Source organism: Juglans regia, chromosome 5 (assembly GCF_001411555.2).
Source record: "Juglans regia cultivar Chandler chromosome 5, Walnut 2.0, whole genome shotgun sequence".
NCBI classification, from domain to species: Eukaryota; Viridiplantae; Streptophyta; class Magnoliopsida; order Fagales; family Juglandaceae; genus Juglans; species Juglans regia.
The window spans coordinates 20,602,847-20,624,320 of NC_049905.1; the positions used below are offsets into that span (position 1 = coordinate 20,602,847).

Below are 21,474 nucleotides of genomic sequence, written 5' to 3' on the forward strand. Positions count from 1 at the left end.
ATATTATTTTTAATTTGGTATTTGAAAAAGTTAAAATTGTTTATTGTATTTTATGTGGGAGTTTGTAAAAGTTATAATAATTATATTAGATGAAATGTAATGAGATAATGTGAGATAGTTTGTGAAAACAAACTAGGCTTTAGGCCCCATTTGGATTCATAAAGTGTTTCATCTTATCTTATCATTAAAAATTTTCTAAATTTTTATACAAAATATAATAAATAATTCATTTTTTCAAATTTTAAAATAATAATAATATTAAAATATAATATTTTAATAATATTTTTTTTAACTTTTATTTTTCATCTAAAATTATCTTATCTCATCTTATCTTTGAATCCAAACCGGCCATAGTCTTTCAGTCAACTTGGCATTGTGCCAAAGACTTGCTTCTTGAAGACAGCCAATTCTTCCACTCTTTCTGATTATATTGGAGCTAAATTGTGCCCTCAAATCTTTCGTACATTTCACCATTTGTAAATAGGGATACTCCCTAATTGCCTGACCGAATTAGATAATCTAATTCTCAGCAGAGTTTTAAACGGCGAAGAGTAGCATTTAATGAGGCATCTATCTTCCAAAAAGTTGTCAATACTGGGTAGGCTATACATGTTTGGGAGCCAGATCTCACACATAATTCGACCAATTTGATCGGGGTCGGAGTTTAGGGTACACTTTTCATGCTCAGGAGCCGAGCTCCCACATCATTCGACCAATTTGATCGATAGTCTACTTTCAGAGGATTGAGGTACACTGTACATGCTTAGGACGTTGGTCACGGTGGTGGATGAGTGTTTACAAAACTTCTTTTTGGTTTGTTTGTTTTTAATTTGAAATAGTCTTTATAGGATAACAAAGCAGTTGGATGTAGGAGTGGCAATTTGTGTTTTTGGATTGTATTTGTGTCATGTCAACTCATAAACATTTAACTATATTAGTCAATCTGAACATAACTCGTTAAGTTAAACGTGTCAAACTTTCAAACATCTTAACCCAATCCATTTAGATAATAAGTCGTGTCATGTCATTCATTTTGACTCGTTTAATAATTAATTAAAAATAGGTCGACACGACATTACTTATTTAATCTCGTTTCATGTATATGGTTTGAATTAACACGCATAATTCATTTGATCTAATTAACATAATTTCACATAAAATTTAAAATATATATTTATTAGTAGCCATAATATCTTAAAAAAATAGGACAACCTACTAACAAAAAATATCATTAATTTTCAAATTTTAACATATAATAAAATCAATATTACAAATCCTATAATAACAAATATGAGCACAATTCTAAAATTATAATCCTAAAAATAAAAATATATACATATTAAGAAATACCAATATTATAACTTAACAATAATAAAATTATAATTTTAAAATAAAATCTAAATGAATTAATTTCAAATTAAATAGATTGATCCGTTATTATTTGATTATAAATTACGTCTTTTTTAAGTATCAACCATTCGTTCACATCAAGCCACTAATTTTGTTACGTATTCATAGTTGATGGGTCGGCTGACGTACTGCCACCCCTAGTTGGACGTGGCTCTACTGGTATATAATCAGGCCAAAGCAATATATGAGGTTCAAAACCTACACACAACCTAAGAAGAAGAAAAAGAATAAGATGACGAGCAAAGAAAATGAGCAGTGGAGCCGGGAAGCTCGTGTGCGTGACCGGTGCCTCCGGTTACATAGCTTCGTGGCTCGTCAAGTTTCTTCTGCAGCGCGGTTACACTGTCAGGGCCTCTGTTCGCGACCCCAGTCTGAACTCTCTCTCTCTCTCTCTCTCTCTCTCTCTGTATTATGGTTTTGCTTTTACGTGTTTGGATTCTCTATTTCTTTACGATCTGTTGTTTTATTATCATTTGACTCCTTCACGCAAAAAGTTATAAGCAATTCCCATTTCCACGTTGTGGCTTATGATAGTGTAGCTTCATTTTCATAAAACCTTTTGATAGCTCTCTGGGTCCTGTGTGACTCTGATTGGGAGCTTTTCGGGACACTGTTCGGATATTTTCATAGGGGGGTTTCTAATTGAAAGTTCAAAGTTGTTAAGTTTTGTGGTGATTATGTTAGCTCTTGATTTGGATTTAGATTCCAGTTACAATCAAACTAAGGTTATCATACATTTTCTTTGGACGAAGTATTATCTGCAAAGCCAAACAGAGTAATTTCTAATACCATTTTGGTATAAAGGATTGGAGACTACACTGACTAAATAATGAAAATCTCTGGAAATTACTTGTGGAGTTGGATTGGATTTTGAAGGAATGATTAAATCTTAACAATTGCACTCTTTTTTATTTTTGGAGATTTATAAGTAATCTTGGTTGTCTTTAGATGAAGATTTTGAATTTGGAATAGTTTATATCAAATTGATGGGAATTGTGATGTCCATTGGTTGGATGGGAACATTTTTTAGAAGTAATGGAAAATCTTATTACTAGGAAACATAAAAGGCATAGCCCAAGTACAATGGATGTATACAAGAGAAACACCTAATGAAAAAGAGACAAGAAAATCATGCAAATTTAGCCCATTAAAATCTTTTCACGATCCTCAAAAGTTCTATCATTTCTTTCCCTTAAAATACATCAAACTATATAGATTGGGGCCATCTTCCACACTACTGCTATTTGTGGTGTATCACATCTCTCCAACTGGAGAAGTGGTCTACTATTCTTTTGGGCATTACTCAAGCCAATCCAACTCTATAGAAAAAGTCATTCCACAAGACTTCGACAATCTCACAATGGAGTAGGAGGTGGTTTATTGATTCCCTGCTTTTCTGCACATATAGCACCAATCTGTCACAATGATATAACGTTTTCTTATGTCATCCATGGTGAGGCGCTTTAGGACTCCAAATACTTCCCCAAGAAAAGAGATGTAATCTTGAGGTACAAGGACTTGATAGAAAGATCGAACAATAAACTTCCCTTTCTTGGAAGGGTTCTAAAAGATCCCATCTGCACCTCTGTGTTGTAATCTAGCAGACTATATGATAAGATCATTTGCAAATGAAGAAATTATTATATAATAACATTTATAGCAGTGATGGTAATGCTGGTGCTAATGACTTGGTGATAATGGTTTACAATGTTATGGTGTTGGTGGCTTCTGGGGGAGTTCTAATTATGGTTAGGAGTCTCACTTACCGGATGTAGTTTAAAGAAGGTTACCCCGACTATGCTCTAAATCACTTCCCCATCATTTTAGACTGTGGAGGCATCCAAGGGGGCATAAAGTATTTTAAATTTGAGCATATGTGGCTTAAATCTGACGATTTTGTAGACAGGGTCAGACTCTGGTGGACTTCTTACAGTTTCTACTTCTCCCCAAGCTTCATTATTGCTAAAAAGTTGAAAGCACTGAAACAAGATCTTAAGCAATGGAATGAACAAGTTTTTGACAATGTGTTTCAGCAGAGGCGTGCTCTTGTAGAAGAGCTATAGGGCCTGGAAGGTGAGGAGGAGGCCAAAATTCTGTCTGAATCTGAACAAACCCGCAGTAGTCAGGTAGTGGCGGAACTTGAAAGAGTAACTTTGATGGAGGAGATTTCATGGAGACAAAAGTCAAGGGCACTTTGGCTTCAGGAGGGGGATAAGTGCACAACATTTTTTCATAGGATGGCTAATTCCCATGAGAGGAATAATGCTATTGATACACTGATGATAGATGGGGCAGTTTCTTCGGATCTATTGGTAATCAACAACCACATTGATCGATATTATCAACATATCGGAAGAACTCAATTGGCGACCGAAAGTGGATGGTTTGTCTTTTTCTACATTAGACCAGCAGAGTGTAGGGTGGCTAAAGAGGCCATTTGAAGAAGAGGAAGTGTATAATGTCATCAAAGGTATGGCAAGTGACAAGATTCCTGGTCCGGACGGGTTTATTTTGGGTTTCTTTCAAGCTTGTTGGGAGGTGGTCAAGGAGGATCTTATGCAAGTTTTTCATGAATTTCATGCTAACGCTAGATTTGAAAAGAGTATTAATGTTACATTTCTAGCCCTCATTCCCAAAAAGGTGGGATCTAGGGATGTGAAAGACTATTGCCCCATTAATATTGTGAATGGGGTGTATAAGATTCTCACCGAAGTGCTAGCAAATAGATTAAGCTCAGTGGTGGAAAAACTAATCTCAAAGCCGCAAAATGCGTTTGTCAAAGGTAGACAAATTCTAGATTCGGTACTTATTGCAAATGAGGTTTTGAACGGTCGATTGAAGTCTAGAGAACCATGGTTACTTTGTAAGCTAGACATGGAGAAAGCTTATAACCATGTCAACTGGCAGTTCTTACTTTACTTACTTGACATATGTGGTTTCGAGGGGAGATGGCAGAAATGGATAGAATTTTCCACCTCTTCAGTTCGTTTCTCCATCTTGGTAAATGGTTCACCGATGGGTTTCTTCAACTCCTCTCGTGGCTTGAGGCAGGGAGACCCACTTTCTCCTCTACTTTTTTTATTTGTCATGGAGGCCCTCAGTAAGATGATTGAGGGCTTGGTCGACGGGGGGTTTACTCTATGGATTTCTGGTAGGGAATGGTGAGTTCAACATTTCGTACATGTTATTTGCCGATGACACTCTCATATTTTGTGGTGCACACCTAGGTCATGTTCAAGCCTTGAGGGCGCTACTTCTTTGTTTTGCTGTCGTGTCAGGGTTGAGCATCAATCTTGCAAAGTCGGAAATAGTGCTAGTGGGGGCTGTCCCCGATATGGAGATTTTAGCTACTACCTTGGGATGCAAGATATCTTCGCTTCCTATGAAGTATCTTGACTTACCTTTGAGTGCCTCCTTTAAGGCTTCGTTTGGAACCTAAACTCATCTCAACTCATCATTACAACTTTTTCAAATCTCAACACAAAATATAATAAACAATTCAACTTTTTCAAATCCTAAAATAATAATAATAATAAACAACAATATTCTAACAATATTTTATCATCTCAACTCAACTCAACATCCAAATGCATCCTAAATCTGTAAGGACTTGGAATGATGTAGTCGAAAGGGTGGAGCGCAGATTGGCTACCTGGAAGAGGCTAAACTTGTCGAAAGGCGGTAGGCTGACTTTGATTAAAAGCACTCTTTCAAACTTACCCACCTACTTTTTGTCTTTGTTCCCGCTTCCCACAAAGGTGGCTAACCGTATTGAGAAGTTACAAAGCAATTTCTTATGGAATGGTTTGGGGAAGAGTTCAAATTCCACCTAGTTAACTGGTCGACAGTTTGTATCCCAATTTCTGGGGGAGGGTTGGGGATTCACCACTTGATGAAATTCAATCAAGCTCTTTTGGGGTAAGTGGTTGTGGAGGGTACCAAAACGAGAGGGAGGCCTTATGGAAGTCGGTTATTGATGCACAGTTCGGGGAAGCTTGGGGAGGATGGTGTTCGAATGAGGTATGAGGCACTCATGGAGTGGGGTTGTGGAAATACATTAGGAGCCTTTGGGGTACCTTTCGAGGGCATGAACATTTTGTTGTGGGCGATGGTTCGCGTGTCCCTTTTTGGTTTGATAAATGGTGTGGTAACCATTGTCTAAGAGATACTTTCCCTGCTATCTTTGCGCTCACTAGAGAAAAGGAGGCATCGATTGCCGACCTTCTAGTTGTTTCAAACGACACCTCTCAATGGAATATTGATTTTATTAGGGCAACCCAAGATTGAGAGTTAGAGCCTATCACGGAGTTCTTTGCGACTTTACACTCTGCAAGTATTTCAGGAGGCACCGGAGACAAGATGAATTGGAATCATTCTAAGAAAGGTTTTTTCTCTGTCAGTTCTTTCTACCAAAAGCTTACGAACTCTGAAATGTCTATGTTCTCATGGAAAAGTATTTGGCAGACGAAAGCTCATTCAAAAGCAACTTTTTTTGTTTGGACAAGATCCTCACTGCAGATAACTTGAGGAAACGACGGGTTATTGTCCTAGATTGGTGTTGTATGTGTAAGAAGTATGGAGAGTCAGTTGATCAACTGCTTTTACACTGTGAGGTGGCCAAGGTTATGTGGGATGATTTTTTCTCAAGAGTTGGTTTGTCTTGGGTTATGCCTGGTAGATTGGTGGAGTTCCTTGCAAGTTGGCGAGGACTACACGACGATTCGCAGGTAGCGGCAATTTGGAGATTGGTATCAATATGCATGTGTTGGTGTATTTGGAGGGAGAGAAATGCTAGAAGTTTCGAAGATCACGAGAGAACAATGGATGAGCTAAAGCTTTTCTTTTTTAAGTCATTGTTCTTATGGGCGGGGCCATAGTTTGTAACGGACTTGGTGCTCATGATCTTCTTCTTTCTATTGTAACCTCTAGCTAGGCAGTTTCATGTATACTTCTTGTGTACCTGGGCTTTGCATTTTTCTATGAATATAATATTTTTGATTACCTATAAAAAAAAGTGTTGGTGGCTATGGCAGTGGTGATGATGGTGGTGGCAGTGGTGATGACGAAAACGGTAATAGTAGAATTAATGATATGATATGAGAATGTTATTTGGGATTTGTGATGCTTGAAAATCTCAAGTTCAAAATTCCGAATAATTTAAAAAAAAAAACTCAGGCGTGGCGCTGCTGGATGCTTTTGATCAATAGAGAAATAGCAATGCTATTTGGTGATGCATTGACATGTCTTTTCCTTTTTAATTCCTTTTCATTCTAACTCTCTGAGGAAACAAGTCATTGGAAAGTAGTACCCTTTTCCTTGGGTAAATTGGATGGTTAATATACACGGTTAGAAGTATGGTATTCTAATCGAGTTCACTTCTATATCCTGCAGATGACCCAAAAAAAACAAGTCACTTACTTGCACTTGATGGAGCTAAGGAGAGACTTCATCTGTTCAAAGCAAATTTATTGGAAGAAGGTTCGTTTAATGCTGCTATTCAGGGCTGTGAAGGTGTTTTCCATACTGCATCTCCCTTCTATCATGACGTCAAGGACCCAGAGGTTAATCCCATTTTACTCTTCTTTGAATATTAAGTTGTTTCAAGTGTGCGAATTATCATTTATTGATGGAATGAGTTTAGAAATGAAGTTCTAGAGGTGGAGGATTAAGTTGTGAAATAGATTTAGAATTGCAAAGGATCTGCTTTTGATAGAGATAGGATATGGGTTGGTAAACAATCATAAACATAGGGGTTTTATGATTACGTTGGAGTTTGGTAAGGTGAAGTTCTTCAGGATTGGGTTGAAGTCCCTGATACCTTTCTATCTTCTTTGTGCGAAAACTGTACAACAGTATATCTAACTGTAAAGAACAGAATCCCATGCCTTAAGGCCCTTCAATATCATTGTGAAAGGTACCTTGTGTAATTGCATGTCATTATCTTGTGAATCATAGCTCCTTACATTATTACCTACACAAAGAACTTGTGAAGCATGGCTTGTGTAAATTCCTGTTTTGTCATTTAGAAGTTAATAATGTCAACCTTGTTGCTATTGCTATCAGATTTATTTTTTCTTTTTCCTTTACTATGCACTTTTTTATTAACAAAATGCTGCCTGGAATTATATTTCCTACTTGCTAACATTGATTTTCCTACTTGCTAACATTGATTTCCTACTTAAGATATGATTGTAAGATATTGAAGTATCTTTTGAATGTGAAAATATAAGAATATCAAGCTTTCTTTATAAACAATTAAATGGCTTTTGTTTCTTTGTTAATGATAGTCTTTGCTGCTTTTTTCCCCTAACTATTGATCTTAGCTTTGCCTTCATCTTTCAGGCAGAACTACTTGATCCTGCAGTGAAGGGAACACTTAATGTTCTTAACTCGTGTACAAAGTCTGCATCTGTTAAACGGGTAGTCTTGACTTCTTCTATTGCTGCAGTTGCATACAATGGAAGACCTCGAACTCCTGATGTAGTCATTGATGAGACTTGGTTTTCAGATCCTGAAATTTGCAAGGAAGGAAAGGTATGTAGGTGCTATTACCATTCTTTCAAAATGAAAGAAGGTTATGTGTATGAATCATTGACCGTTATGGCACAGTTTCTCCAATACTTGAAATATTCTCAGTTTCAATCGTCTGGATAACTTATACTCCATTTTGTCCATTAATCTGTTTTGGAATGTCGGAAAAATCTTTTTCACTTCAAAAAAAAAAAATTTCTTATAAAAAAAAAAAAAAATCACTTCAAAAGGCAATTGGCACAAATTGTTTGATACTTTCCTTGCTTATCCTTTAGTGTATTTAAAAAGTCAGTTTACTTATAAAAAATTATTTAAAAAGTCAGTTTGCTTAAAAAAAAACTATATTTAAAAAGTCATTGCTCCTTTTCTATTTGTGTCTTTCTTAAACAGGGTAATTTTGAAAACTTGTAACTTTCCATAACAAGGACAACAGACCAAATGATATCTTTTTTTGAAAGTTGGATTTTCTAGCTGGTGGACAATTTGGTATGGATGGGGTACAAAATGAATGGTTATTTTCTCATTTTGTGTACTTGAGATGGTTATGCAATCAATAATCATCAACATCTATGTTTAGCTAGAACGATAAAGGAAAGGCGAAACCTACTTCACACTAACTGGACGAGATACCAAAAGAATGTTGTCCCAAACTCCCTTCAATCGTTAGGCCTTGTTTGGATTGAATATTTTTTCTATTTAAATCATTGATACTTTTTTTATGAATAAAAAATCTCAATATTTTTCAGAAATTTGTTGAGATGCGTTTTTATGGGATTTTCTGAAATCGGTGGGGTTTGTATCATATTATGTTTGGATGGAAACAATTTTTAAGATATGTTTTATTGGGTTTTGTAAAAGTGGGGTCCTCTGAAAAGATGTTTACAAATATTTTTTTGAGTTTTTTGTTTTTTAATTTGTCATGAAAACTGAGGCAAATGATTGGATACTTATGTTTCTTTTGAAAGATGAGAAATTATTTTGGTGGTGAGTGAAAGTGATGTTTGGGAAATTGGGAGCCAAAGAGTAGGTTCAGCCTGAAAATCTGAGATTTTTTCTGAAATAACTCATACCCAAACAAGGCTGTTGAATGTTGGGAAGAGTGGAAGTACACATGAGGGGTTCTTCTCAGGCTATCAGTGCTTTCCATATATTAATCTGCAGATCATTTTCATTTTATAAATTTGATTTTGACAAGTAATTGAAATTTGATTTAGAACTGCAAAAGGTGTATCCTAAGTACACATGATGTATACCAGAGAAACACTTGTTTAGAAATAGAAAAACATACGAGGAAAGCATGAAAATTCAACCCATTGAAATCTATAACGGATGTCTAAAGGAAGAGCATATAAGAAGATAAGTTTTTAGGCTTCCAATGTCTGCTGCGGGTTCTCAAAACTTGTTATTCCTTTCTCTCCAAATATACCAAACTAGAAACATAGGTGCTCTTCCATACTGCTGCAATTTGTGGGCTGCCATATAACCCTTCAATTTGCAAAGAGATTTACTGTCCTTCTCAGTTCTCACATACCCCAAGCCAACCCAACTCTACAAAAGAAGTCATTTCGTAAGGCTCTACCAACCTCGTAATGGAGTAAAAGGTGGTCTACAAATTCCCCACCATTTCTGTGCTTTTAACACCAGTTTGACACAATGGTATTCTACTTCCTTTAGTTATCCATGGTAGGGACCTTCCCTAAGGAGATTGTCCATGCAAAAAAAGCTGCTCTTAAATACACCTTGGTCCATAACATACTCTTCCAAGAAAACAAGTTATTGTCCTGAGATATAAGGAGATGATAAAAGGAATGAACAATATGCTTTATTTTCTTGGAAGGGGTCCAAAGAGTCTGGTCTACAGGTTGAAGTAATAATCTTTTTTTTTTTATAAGTAAGTTTGAAGTAGCGTACAAGAGATTGAAAAATTCTGTGAAAACATCAACTTTCCAGTCACGAGCTTCTTTGAAAAAATGACATTCCACTGAGGGGAGGGAGCCACTAGAAAAATATAGTAGATCAGCCACTGAAGTTTCCTGCACACGCCCAATATCTTACATCTTTGGGAAAGTTTCCTTGAGGGTCATTTCTCCACATCAGACGCTATACCAAAACCTAGCAAGTGATAACATTCTTTGAGAATCTTCATAACAATAACAAAAAGTAATGGAGACACTTGATCACATGTCTCAAATCCCGAGAGCTACTAAAGAAAACATGCAGGAGTGCCATGCACCAAAGCAGAAAGAACACACTTAAGGGATACAATGGCCTACCCAATATCTCCATTTATTCTTGATGCCCAACTCCCTAGCAAGTAATATAGAAGCTCCAAGTTAGCATGAGCATAGGCCTTCTCAATATCTAACATGCAAAATACCCTTGGTCCACCTAAGTGAGTCTACTATCCAGGCATTCATTAACAAGCAGCACCAAGTTTGATATTTGTCTTATTTTAACAAATGCATTATTTGATTTTGATAAAATCTTCTCAATCACCCTACTCAATCGATTAGCAAGGTCTTTGGCAATATTGTTGTACACCCCATTCACAAGAATAATAGGCCGTTAATCTTTTACATCCACTACTACAACTTTTTTAAGGAATGAGGGTAATGTGTTTGACATTAAGGCTTCCAAACTGACTATTGATATAAAAAAGTCCTGGAATACCCTTATGATGTCATCTCAATCACGTCTCAACAAACTTGAAAGAAAGCCATAGTAAATCCATCTGAGTCCCACATTTTGCCACTGATCATGCTTACTTTTGAAGCTTCTTTATATAACTTGTATATCCCTTTCTTCCGTTTGGCGAAAAGGGAACGAGAGGTGGGAAGAGAGAACCCAGGCCGGGGGGGGGGGAGGGAGTACAGGCCTTTGGGCCTTTGGTAGCAAAATCGAATGTGGTCTGTAATCATGATGCAGCTTTTTCTTGTCACACATGTGGTTATTTTCTTTTATTCGTTAAAGGAATAGATTATTTTAGTTGTGAACATCCTGTTCTAGTCTATCTCTGTCATGATCTGCAATTAGGGTTTTGCTAAAATTGATGCCCTTTATGATCACTTATAAATCAGGTAACCAAATTATTAATGACTCTCATATGCTCATTGGTTCATTTGTCTTTTGGTGAATATTTTTTTCAGCTATGGTATGTGGTTTCCAAGACATTGGCTGAAGAAGCTGCCTGGAAGTTTGCAAAAGAGAACGGTCTTGACATGGTTGCAATCAACCCATCAATGGTGATTGGTCCTCTCTTACAGCCAACCCTAAATACTAGTGCTGCCGCAATTTCCAACTTAGTAAATGGTATTATCTTTGCTTAAGTTTTATATAAATCCTGGTTTCTGATTTATTTCAACTAGTAGATCTTGTCGAAAGGTAATGAGAGCTATATTTGATAACTCATTCAAGGAAGGTTGAACAGCATAACCCATCCTTGTTATTGAAATGGGATGTTAACCTAGCTGCTTGAGAGTCTACTGGGGTCTGCTTGACTGGCAAGTGTGCTCCATGCCAGAGACAAACTAAGAACACTTCCCAAGGGGCAGTGGCAAGTTTTTACTTTTCTTTGGCAGTGGAGGGTGGAAGGTTGGGGTTTGGAAGAGCTTTTTGGGCAACCATTTCTAGAAAGTTACCATGTCCCTTCTGCGCCCCAAACGTCAGTTTTTTAGATATTCGGGGGTGTCGGGATTTGAAACCCTTAATTGAACTGGTATCTAGGTGAGGAGCAGCTCCAATGTCTAGGCTTTATTACCTACTAGTGCAATATGGCACTTAATTGGGTAGCTGTGTGTACAAGATTTCTCCTTGTACCTGGAAGGAGAAAAAACAATAAAAAACAAAATCAGTCAGTTTAATACGAACCTAATATGTCCTCTTCATCCTTTGCACAATACTTTTGTGAACATGTGTACGTGTGGATGTGTCTTGTACGAGGTACTTTGTCCTGTAATAATGGTATTATCCCTACTTGTTTGAGGTAGCCATTGCAATGTGATGCACTTAAAATTCCCATTGCCAGAACTATACTTCTTTTCTTCTTTATTTAATCTGTTTTCTTCTGATGCAGGAGCACAGGTGTTTCCCAATCTATCATTTGGATGGATTAATGTCAAAGATGTTGCTAATGCCCATGTTCAAGCATATGAAATCCCTTCCGCCAGTGGAAGATATTGTTTAGTTGAGAGAGTTGCTCACTATTCTGAAGTTGTGAGGATTTTACGTGAGCTTTATCCCTCTTTACAACTTCCAGAGAAGTAAGTGTTTATTTCCCTCTATTTTCAAGGTATAACGTTCGAGTGATACTTGCCACTAGCAGTAATTGCTCCAATTGCACATTCCTTTTTATATGACATGGTTCCTTGATTCAAGTATGGGATATTAATTATTCAGGCATTTTATCTCGTTGGGCCAAAAAATTATGTTGTTAGATCCTATCAAGGTAGACTAATTAGGTCTAGTAGGGCCTAATTTTGGAATTCTCTCTCTCTCTCTCTCTCTCTCCCTATTCTCTCCTCTCTTTCTCGACATTTTTATCAATATCTATCACCTCTATCACCTTATTTATTTCATTCATTCATTATCTGTTTTTGGATACCTTATGACCTTAATGGCTCTTGTTTCCACATTTCACAACCCCCCCCCAACAAAACCCCACATTAGAGGTCGTCATCATTGTTTCTTGTAACTTCTCTACATAAACCTTTCCACCTCATTTTTGTTTTCCAAAACCCTTGACAGGTGTGCAGATGATAAGCCATTTGTGCCAACATATCAGGTGTCGAAAGAGAAGGCAAAAAGCTTGGGTATTGAATTCATTCCTCTTGATGTGAGCCTCAAGGAAACCGTTGACAGCTTGAAGGAAAAAAACTTCGTCAATTTTTAAGTATTGGTAGCACCCGTGCAGATCTTTCTAATCAATAAAAATGCTGGTGATACGTGTTTCCTGCATCCTTGTTATTGATTGGTGTTTGAGGTTTATTTATAAGATGCAGATCTACATAGTTATGCTCTGGTTGGAGGAGTAACTTGTCTCCCAAACTACAAGTTAGTAGGGTGATGTTCACTTTGTTGCGAATTGGATAATGATTATGCAGCACTGTGATTTGTGGTCTTTGAGTAGAACTTTGTACTACATTATCATGACCGGTTGGTGAATGAAATATCAGTGATTATCTGCCTTGTTTGGTTACACAGAAGAGCTTAGATGAAAGTTGAATATAATATTATTATAATATAATTTTTTAGTAAAGTTTTTAATTTGGGATTTAAAAAAGTTAGAATTGTTTATTGTATTTTGTGTGCGAGTTTGTAAAAGTTATAATGATTAGATTAGATGAAATAAAATGATGTGAGATGATTTGTGAAAACAAACCAAACAAAGTGTTTCAGTCAACTTGGCATTGTGCCGAAGACTTCCTTCTTGAAGACAGCCAATTCTTCCAACTGAATGTGCTCGCTCTTTCTGATTATGTTGGAGCTAAATTGTGCCCCTAAATGTTTCATACATTTCACCATTTGTAAATAGGGATACTCCCAAATTGCCTAACCGAATTAGATAATCTAATTCTCATGAGAGATATATGCATTATGTGAGAGTTTTAAGTGCGGTTTGGATAGTGAGATGATATGAGTTGAGATGAAAGTTGAAAGTTGAAAATTAAATAAAATATTGCTAGAATAAAATGCCTCTCAGTCTACGAAAATGTCTATGGTCAATGGACGTCATGTATGATGTATCAGTAGTACCCACCCTATGCCCTAATTTTTCAAGTCATAACTAACAATGGATAAGAGGAAAAACCTGTAAAATCTTTTTCTATGTTTGGTTATAGAGATTTTTTAGAATGGTTGTGAATTCTTTTTTAGATATATGTTAATTGGATTTTGGGAAATGAGAGAAAAACTTGAATAATTCTTCTTTATTTTTTTAAAGATAAGTTTTGTATTTGTGTTTGTGAAAGTAGATTGGTATAGTTAACAAGACATTTGAATATAATTTGTAAGATTTTGATATTTATTAGAGTTGTTTTGATTTTTGTGTCTGGATAATAATTGAATGAAAATTTGAAATAACCATTTTTTTTATTGAAGATATTTGGCTTAAAATTTACAATTTTTTGGAGAAAATTTTGATAACCATATTCATTTTTGGGAATAAAATATTTACATATATTATATATAAAAATACAAGTATCACTATTAAACATCATTCTAAACATACAAATTTAAGAATAATTTTTCTCATCAGTCACAATTCACTATCTCACACCCACACCTTCACCTTATGAAAAAAAGAGAAAAAAAACTATTAGGTGTGGAGTATGGAGGTGAACAGTTGCTGATATATAACAAAACCCTAAATTTAAACATGTTCATCAATATGAAGATATTTAATGCACATCATGATTATAACATATCATGAATTACAAATTATAATTTTTCTTCTTCAACTAAGAACACAAAATATTCATTCAAATATATAGTCGAGAAGAAGAGTAAAGGGGGGATTAGAAATTTAGAATGAATAAGAGATAATAGAGAAAACTTTACATTATTCGTTTTAGGAAAACACATATTTTGATTCTTAGAAAGATTTTTGGTGAACTTTTGAGTTAAAAGATTTTCTAGAATTTATTAAAAGTTCAGGTTGAGTTTTTATTTTTATAAAAAATCTTATGTGCATATTTTTATTATATTTTTTTAGAAGAACCTGTGAGTTTAGTGTGTCATTTCTTATGAAGTGTTTTTGAATCGAGTAATGCTAAGTATAGTTCTAGGGTGTGTAAATTCTGTTCATTCTCTTTAAAAAATGGAATCTACCATTAAAAAAAATAATTTTTTCATATAGGTACCAGATTTATTCAATTTTTCAAAGTTAATGCGCAAGGTTTGTACATTGTAGGAATTGCAAATATCATTTCTCTTTTCAATTTTGCTTAATTTCTGTACTACCAGGTTATAGTTATACGATGAGTTCATTCTAATTTTGTTTCTAAGCTTTCTGCTGTCTTATTATAGTATTATAATTCATTTGTAAGATATTTTACTTGAGCCACTAATTAAGTCGTCCAAACAAACCTGGATAGGGAAAATGTGTATGAATTATTGATGAGTCCTTTAAAATTGAGGAATTCTATGTATAAATCACTATTCACTCGCACATCTCACACCTATAGCTCTTTTATAGGATGTAGGGTGGTGAATAGTAATTGATGAGAATAATTTTTCTTTAAAATTTGATGTTTGCACTTAAAAAATGCACTTCTACTCGATAATTTTTTTCCGAGTAGTGATAGACTTACAACCAATCCACAATTTATATACAACTTTAAATATAATAATATTTTTTTATTAAATTAAAATCTATCAAATCAAAAGTAAAAGTCAAAATAAAATTTAAAATGATATTATTTTATTACATAGTTGTAAACAAATTGTCATAGAATAACTCTTATCATTTCTCTTTTATTCCCAGTACCTTTTCCCCATGAGACCATGTTGTCGATAATGTTCTTAAGTCGTGTGCAAAGTCTTCATCTGTTAAACGGGTAATTCTGTAGCTGCAGTTGCATACACTACTGGAAGACCTCCAACTCCTGATGTAGTCATTGATGAGACTTGGTTTTCAAATCCCAAATCTTGTAAGGAAAAGATGGTCATGCATGTAAATCATTGGCCATTATATAGCTGTCATTCCAATATACACTGAACTATTGTAGTGTTTTGTTTGGGTGACTGGATCAAGTTAAAAATTTCGTAAATTTCTCTACTTTCAAATGTCCGGAAAAACAGACTTTTTATATCATGGACGAGCCGGTTTGGATTGAGAGATAAGTTGACATCATCTCACTACTATTTATTATTATTCACAAATTTAAACTCACAAATATTACTACTATTCACAAACCATCTCATCTCATCCCTCAATCCAAATGGGGCCGGAGAAATGATATCTTCTTAAAAAGTTGGGGATTTTCTAGTGGGCAGACAATTTGGTATGTATGGGATAAAATTCAAGGTTCATTTTCTGTTTCAGTTTGTGTACTTGTTTGTGGAGGTGAGATATGCATCCAAAGTTAGAACATTAAAGGCAAGGGGTTGGGAATTGGGAAGAGTGGAAGTACATACAATGGCATCCATCATCATGATGCAGGTTTAACTCATCATATGTGTTTATAAATTCCTTCTGTCCATGAGAGCAATAGATTATTTTAATGATGAACATTCTGCACTAATCTAATGCATGCATGCTCTGCCATTTGAGTTTTGTTCTCCTTGATGCCCTTTAAGATCACGTAAAATTCAGGGAACCAAATAATGACTATCATATATATTCATTGGTTCTGTGATGAAACTGGCTGTTATTTTGAATGTTTTTCAAGCAATGGTATGCGCTTTCCAAGACATTGGCCCAAGAAACTGCCTGGAATTTTGGAAAAGAGAACCCAGCACGGGTGATTGGTCCTCTCTCACAGCCTACTCGAAAATAAAATACTAATGCTACTGAAATTTCAAACTTAATAAATGGTTATCTGCTTTGCTAGGCTTTATATATAAACCCTAGTTTCTGATTTCTTTCAACCTGTAGATCTTTGACCATAAACCTTTAGGGAAGGGAAGTTTTGAATGTAATGACATGAGAGCTATAACTTAAAACTTGTTTTAAGGAAGGGTGAACAGCTTTAGTTTCTAGGATTTACTCTGCACTAGTATGGGACAACACTTGGGGCAGTATGAATACAAGAAATATTGGTAGCACCCTGCAGATCTTTCTAATATATGAATGCTGGTGATATGTTATTGATTCTCTTGGAATGCTAATTGAAAAATAGCATACTCTTTCATTCCTTGATTTACATATGGTATGTTTAACTCAATTGTAATCACGTTGGATCATAAGTAAATTTGAATAATTAAGGCAACCCAGTCATGGGACGGGACGTTCCATTTTAGTTTTCTGCTCTGATGGTTTTATATTTCAAATGTCTAGCACTGAAACAACTTGTTATTCAAGCACAGTACTATTATCTCAGGATTAGTGACAGAATGGCCAATTAAAAACTCCACGCAAGACAGACCACCATTAAGAAAACATTACAGACACAAAAGAATCTCACACTGATGTGACAGTGTGTCATGTCTCCCCCCCTCCCATTTTTTTTTGCCGGCCCTGAGGTGGTTCCCGACCACCATGGCAGGCACGGGAAGGGAGGAGACAGAGAGGCAAAGGGGGAGGAGGGGAAAGGAAGGGGGAGGGGGGGGAGATGTGGCAGATGTGCCACATCAGTATGGGATCCCTTTATTTTTGTAGCAGCCCCCTTAATAAAATATGCACAAACACAGTAAGGTTGGCAAGGAGAAACTTGAGCTTCGAATGGTACATGTTTATATTCCCACTTCACAATAGAATGAATACAGTTTGAAGTAGGCAATACTTCAGATGGTAGGAACAAATTCCACATCCTCAAAAATGAAGTAAAACAGTATATAAAATCAATTATTAAAATATCTAATAACAAAAGAAGAGGACCATTCTGCCAAAGAAATGTCCCGACAATGGTTATTAAAATCTGACATCATTCGAAAACCTACCTTACCCCGAATTAAGGGGCCGAGTCTAATGGAATACAGAAGAATTTATGAGCACGGCTTAGCCAGGACAAGGAAAACAAACTCGGCAAGTGATTTGCCAAAGATGCAAGCTTCACTATTCTGAACGGGACTTGACAATGAAATTCTGACGGCTGATGGGATTCATCACAACAGGAGGCCCTGCAGTACGAGGCCAAGCCTGGAATTTCTTATCTGTTTCTTCCTGCCATTCCTTGTTTGAAACAGTTTTGGGGGTGGTACCTGCTCACCAAATTAATAGTTCTGTCAAACTGCAAAACGATTGATAACCATAAACTAACTAACCAAGAAAGTTGTCACTGGAACGGACCACCAAATATCTTCTTGTCAGCAAGAAAATAGTCACAAGTATACGCAACTGCAAAAGATCCCAGAATACCTCCTACAATGTACTTCGTTGCCATGTTAGAACTGAAAGAGTTGAGAATAAAAAATAGTCACTTTATGTAAAAAGAAGACAGTGCCAAAATGCAAATAACGGCAGCCTGTTTCAATCCCATGCATCAAAAAGTGAGTAACAAATGCAAGATTAAAATTCTAAAATGACAACATAATAAGACGTCACACAATGAACATTGAGATTAATGTGTAAAAGATAGACAAAATGCTAGTGCAAATTTTTGGTCTTTTCCTTTATTCAATCTCTTTTTCGTATCATAATTCATAACCCATTTTAACGAGATATAAATGGGTGTGTTATATTTACTGTGCTTAAACTACAACAAGAAATAAGCTTCAGAGTCAATTCTACTATAGAGTATAGAAAAATAGATTGAACGGCCAAAAAATAACCACAAAATATTATAGGAGTATATTTATCAAGTGTAAGGAGATAGGAGAAAAGGCCAGCTTAAAGAGACACATGTCAAGGTAGTGGAATAAGTTTTTGTCTTTACCCAAAAACATATGTTCCAGAGCAAAAGAATGAATATAAACATGGTTCTGAGAAGAGTTAATGGGGTTTGGGTAACTGAGATACAAATTTGCTGATTCAATGCTCTGTATAAGTAAGTCTCTATAGTCTCTATCACCATCCATGGTCAATAGTACTTCTGAAAAGGTCACTGATATGAAAGACTTTAGTTCGGCTTTACCAAAGAAAGGAAAAACATCTCAAGCTGCCTCAAATTTATTTACATACACAACAAGCTGAAAATTTTATAAAGATCAGAAATCTCGATCACGTGGGCCAGTAGGAAAGGATTGAGCTCCAGAAAATCTAGGAAAAGGAATTTAGTCTTGAATGGCAATGTAGAGATCATAAACTACAAGGTACATGGTACATACATGAACCAAGACTCAAGAAAAGTGCAGAGGATAAGATTTGTAGCAAATTGATTATGTTGACATGGTGGAAGGTATTTACATTACAAAGTAGATGAGGAAATGTAGCAAATTAATTATATCGACGTGGTGCATCTATCATGTCCTAAGTAAAGCCATCTTATCTCAACATTACCCACTCAACTGACCTATTTGAAATAGCAGTACATTCTTCTTCTTTCACAATAACTAAATGCTTGTTCTATATTTTATTTCTCCGTCTTTACAAGAAGACTAGGTAAGATTAAAACCTAAAATATATTCACTTTTTTCCTATCTACTTTCAACAACTTTCAATCTTTTAATAATGAATCGTATATGTCATTAATTCGGGCACCTTAGTATCCCCTAGTGGCTCAAGTGGTAAAGGCCTTGGTCTTAGTGGTATGCTCCTTCCAAGGTCTAAGGTTCAAATCCTCTTTATGCAAACAATCTCTAGGGGCCATCAGATTGAGAGATTTTTCCCTTAAATTACCTGAGGTGCATTTGCAGAAAACTCGTTGCCAAGGGCTTGTGCACTCTCGGGATTAGTCGGGACACTGTTCTCGGACACCCGGTGCCAATCAAAACAATTAATTTGGGCACCTTAGTCTCCATAACATCATAATCATGGGTACAAATTATATTACCAGTTTTATCTTTAATTAGGTTTCTGTAGAATATGTAAGCACTTTACTCAAAAGTAATTCCCAAAAAGTTCACAATGTAGAAGTATCACAACCGGTCTTCAGAAATTTCCCAGCCAGTGAAAATATTTTTCCACATGACAGACTATTGCTCCAATTATATTAGCATAAATCAAGATATAATGACTTCCATCTCAAGAAGATCCCCAGCACAGAAGAAGAACGCCCAGAGGCAAAAAATTTTGTTTTATTGTGGCGAAATTTATATCAGTCACAAACAAAATTTAACCCCCCCCCCCAAAAAAAAAAAAAAAAAAAAAAATTCACTTTCGCTATTCAATCAGACCTGCAGAAAATGAAAGGAAAAAATGATAGCCAACCTCCATCTTTAACCAATATGAAAAGTGTCCCTTTTTTTTAGTCTACAATATGAAAAAATGAATCTGGTTCCTATGGGTAATTTCCCAGGCCCCAAATATATCATTCTTTCCCCAAATAAATCACAATACAAACAAAAAATCGAACAAACTCATTTCAAGTATGCAATAAACACTTAAAATTAATATAAGTAACCGAAGAAACCAATAGCAGGCTATAAAATTAATGAATCCAAGAAACACACAAGCACAAATCGAACCCCAGAAAAGAAAAAAAATCGACCAGCATATATATTTAGAGAGACAAGACAAGAAATAATATATAAATGCAAATAGAGACAGAGGATCGGCAGTTCGAAACATCTAAATGAAAACGAACTCACTGTGAGAATCTTCGATTGAAACTGCAACGGAAATGGTAAAAGATGCGTTTGAGCGTTGTGGCTCCGGTTTAGGAAGAAAGTCGAATTTATAGGCTGACAATACAAACGATTTAATCAGATCCGGCCACGTGGAACATCACGGTATTTTTTTTTTTTCCTCAGCCATAAAAGAGGTGGAGGGGGCAATTAGAGATAACTTTCCTATCAGGGCGTGACTATAGTAACACTCAATCCATTGGGGAGCCAGACAAGAGGGGCTTAGATAACGAAAACTACAAGCGCTCCCAAGTCGGACTTGAGCCATAGCCTAATCCCAGTCCCACGAGGGCATCAATGATCCATGAGCCAATGGATCATCAATAATCTTGAACGCTTCCCGTTATAAGATTTGACCCCAGGGCCTAGTTTCTATTGTCAAACTCATGGACCACTGAGGTGGTGGTTGGTTTAGTCTTAAATGTTGCATACTATGGAGTCTAGTCCACACCGCTTGAGCGGAGTCTCTAGTCGCTCAAGTGGAGGTAAGTCAGAGAATTCGTTTAAGACATCTGGACAGTGAGCTCGAGCAAATGCAAATCAGAGAGTTTATTCGACACTGCTTGACATACAGCTCAAGAGGAGGCAAGTCAGAGAGTTCGCTCGAAGAGCCGTTCGACACATGGCTTGAGCAGTTGCGGGATATAAGTTCGCTCGATGCGGGCTTGACATCCCGTTCGAGCGAATATCACTATAATTGAATTTGTAGGGTTTCCACCGCATGAAGTATATATACCTATCATTTGACTTGTGGCAGTATGTGTGTGTGAACAGTAGATGCCCCAAAGTGTATTATGATTCCTCAAGCAATAAAAATCTTCTGCAGCTCCCGTGGACATTTGCCGAACCACGTAAATCTTGTGTCGTGTGTGATTGCTTAATTGTCTCTTTTGTGTTTACTTTTACTTTATTGTCATCATTTTTCACAACAATTAATGTCAAGAGTCAAGGTTCGGGTTTAAGAAAAAATGATGGCTGGAGAATAAGTAAAGGTATCGGAGATCGAGAAGTTCGATGGCATGGATTATGGATACTGGAGGATGCAGATAGAAGATTACCTCTATGGGAAGAGACTCCATCTTCCATTGTTGGGGAAGATGCTGAACAACTTGGCAGTTGCTTATTGGAACCTGTTAAATCGACAGGTTATGG

At 36.0% G+C, this 21,474-nt stretch overlaps 2 protein-coding genes across 2 annotated transcripts; one reads left to right on the top strand and one right to left on the bottom strand.

Moving 5' to 3' along the window:
- Positions 1–1,603: 1,603 nt before the first annotated feature.
- Positions 1,604–13,135, top strand: LOC109005315 (cinnamoyl-CoA reductase 1-like). Its single transcript, XM_035690203.1, has 6 exons — positions 1,604–1,779; positions 6,802–6,971; positions 7,753–7,944; positions 11,088–11,250; positions 12,014–12,200; positions 12,685–13,135. The coding sequence occupies exons 1-6, from the start codon at positions 1,659–1,661 to the stop codon at positions 12,827–12,829; spliced, it is 978 nt and encodes a 325-aa protein (XP_035546096.1). The 5' UTR covers positions 1,604–1,658; the 3' UTR covers positions 12,830–13,135.
- Positions 13,136–17,309: 4,174 nt separating this feature from the next.
- Positions 17,310–20,418, bottom strand: LOC109005320. Its single transcript, XM_035689928.1, has 3 exons — positions 20,287–20,418; positions 17,888–17,988; positions 17,310–17,799 (listed from the first exon to the last, which is right to left on the bottom strand). The coding sequence occupies exons 2-3, from the start codon at positions 17,979–17,981 to the stop codon at positions 17,654–17,656; spliced, it is 240 nt and encodes a 79-aa protein (XP_035545821.1). The 5' UTR covers positions 17,982–17,988; positions 20,287–20,418; the 3' UTR covers positions 17,310–17,653.
- Between the last annotated feature and the right edge of the window lie 1,056 nt (positions 20,419–21,474).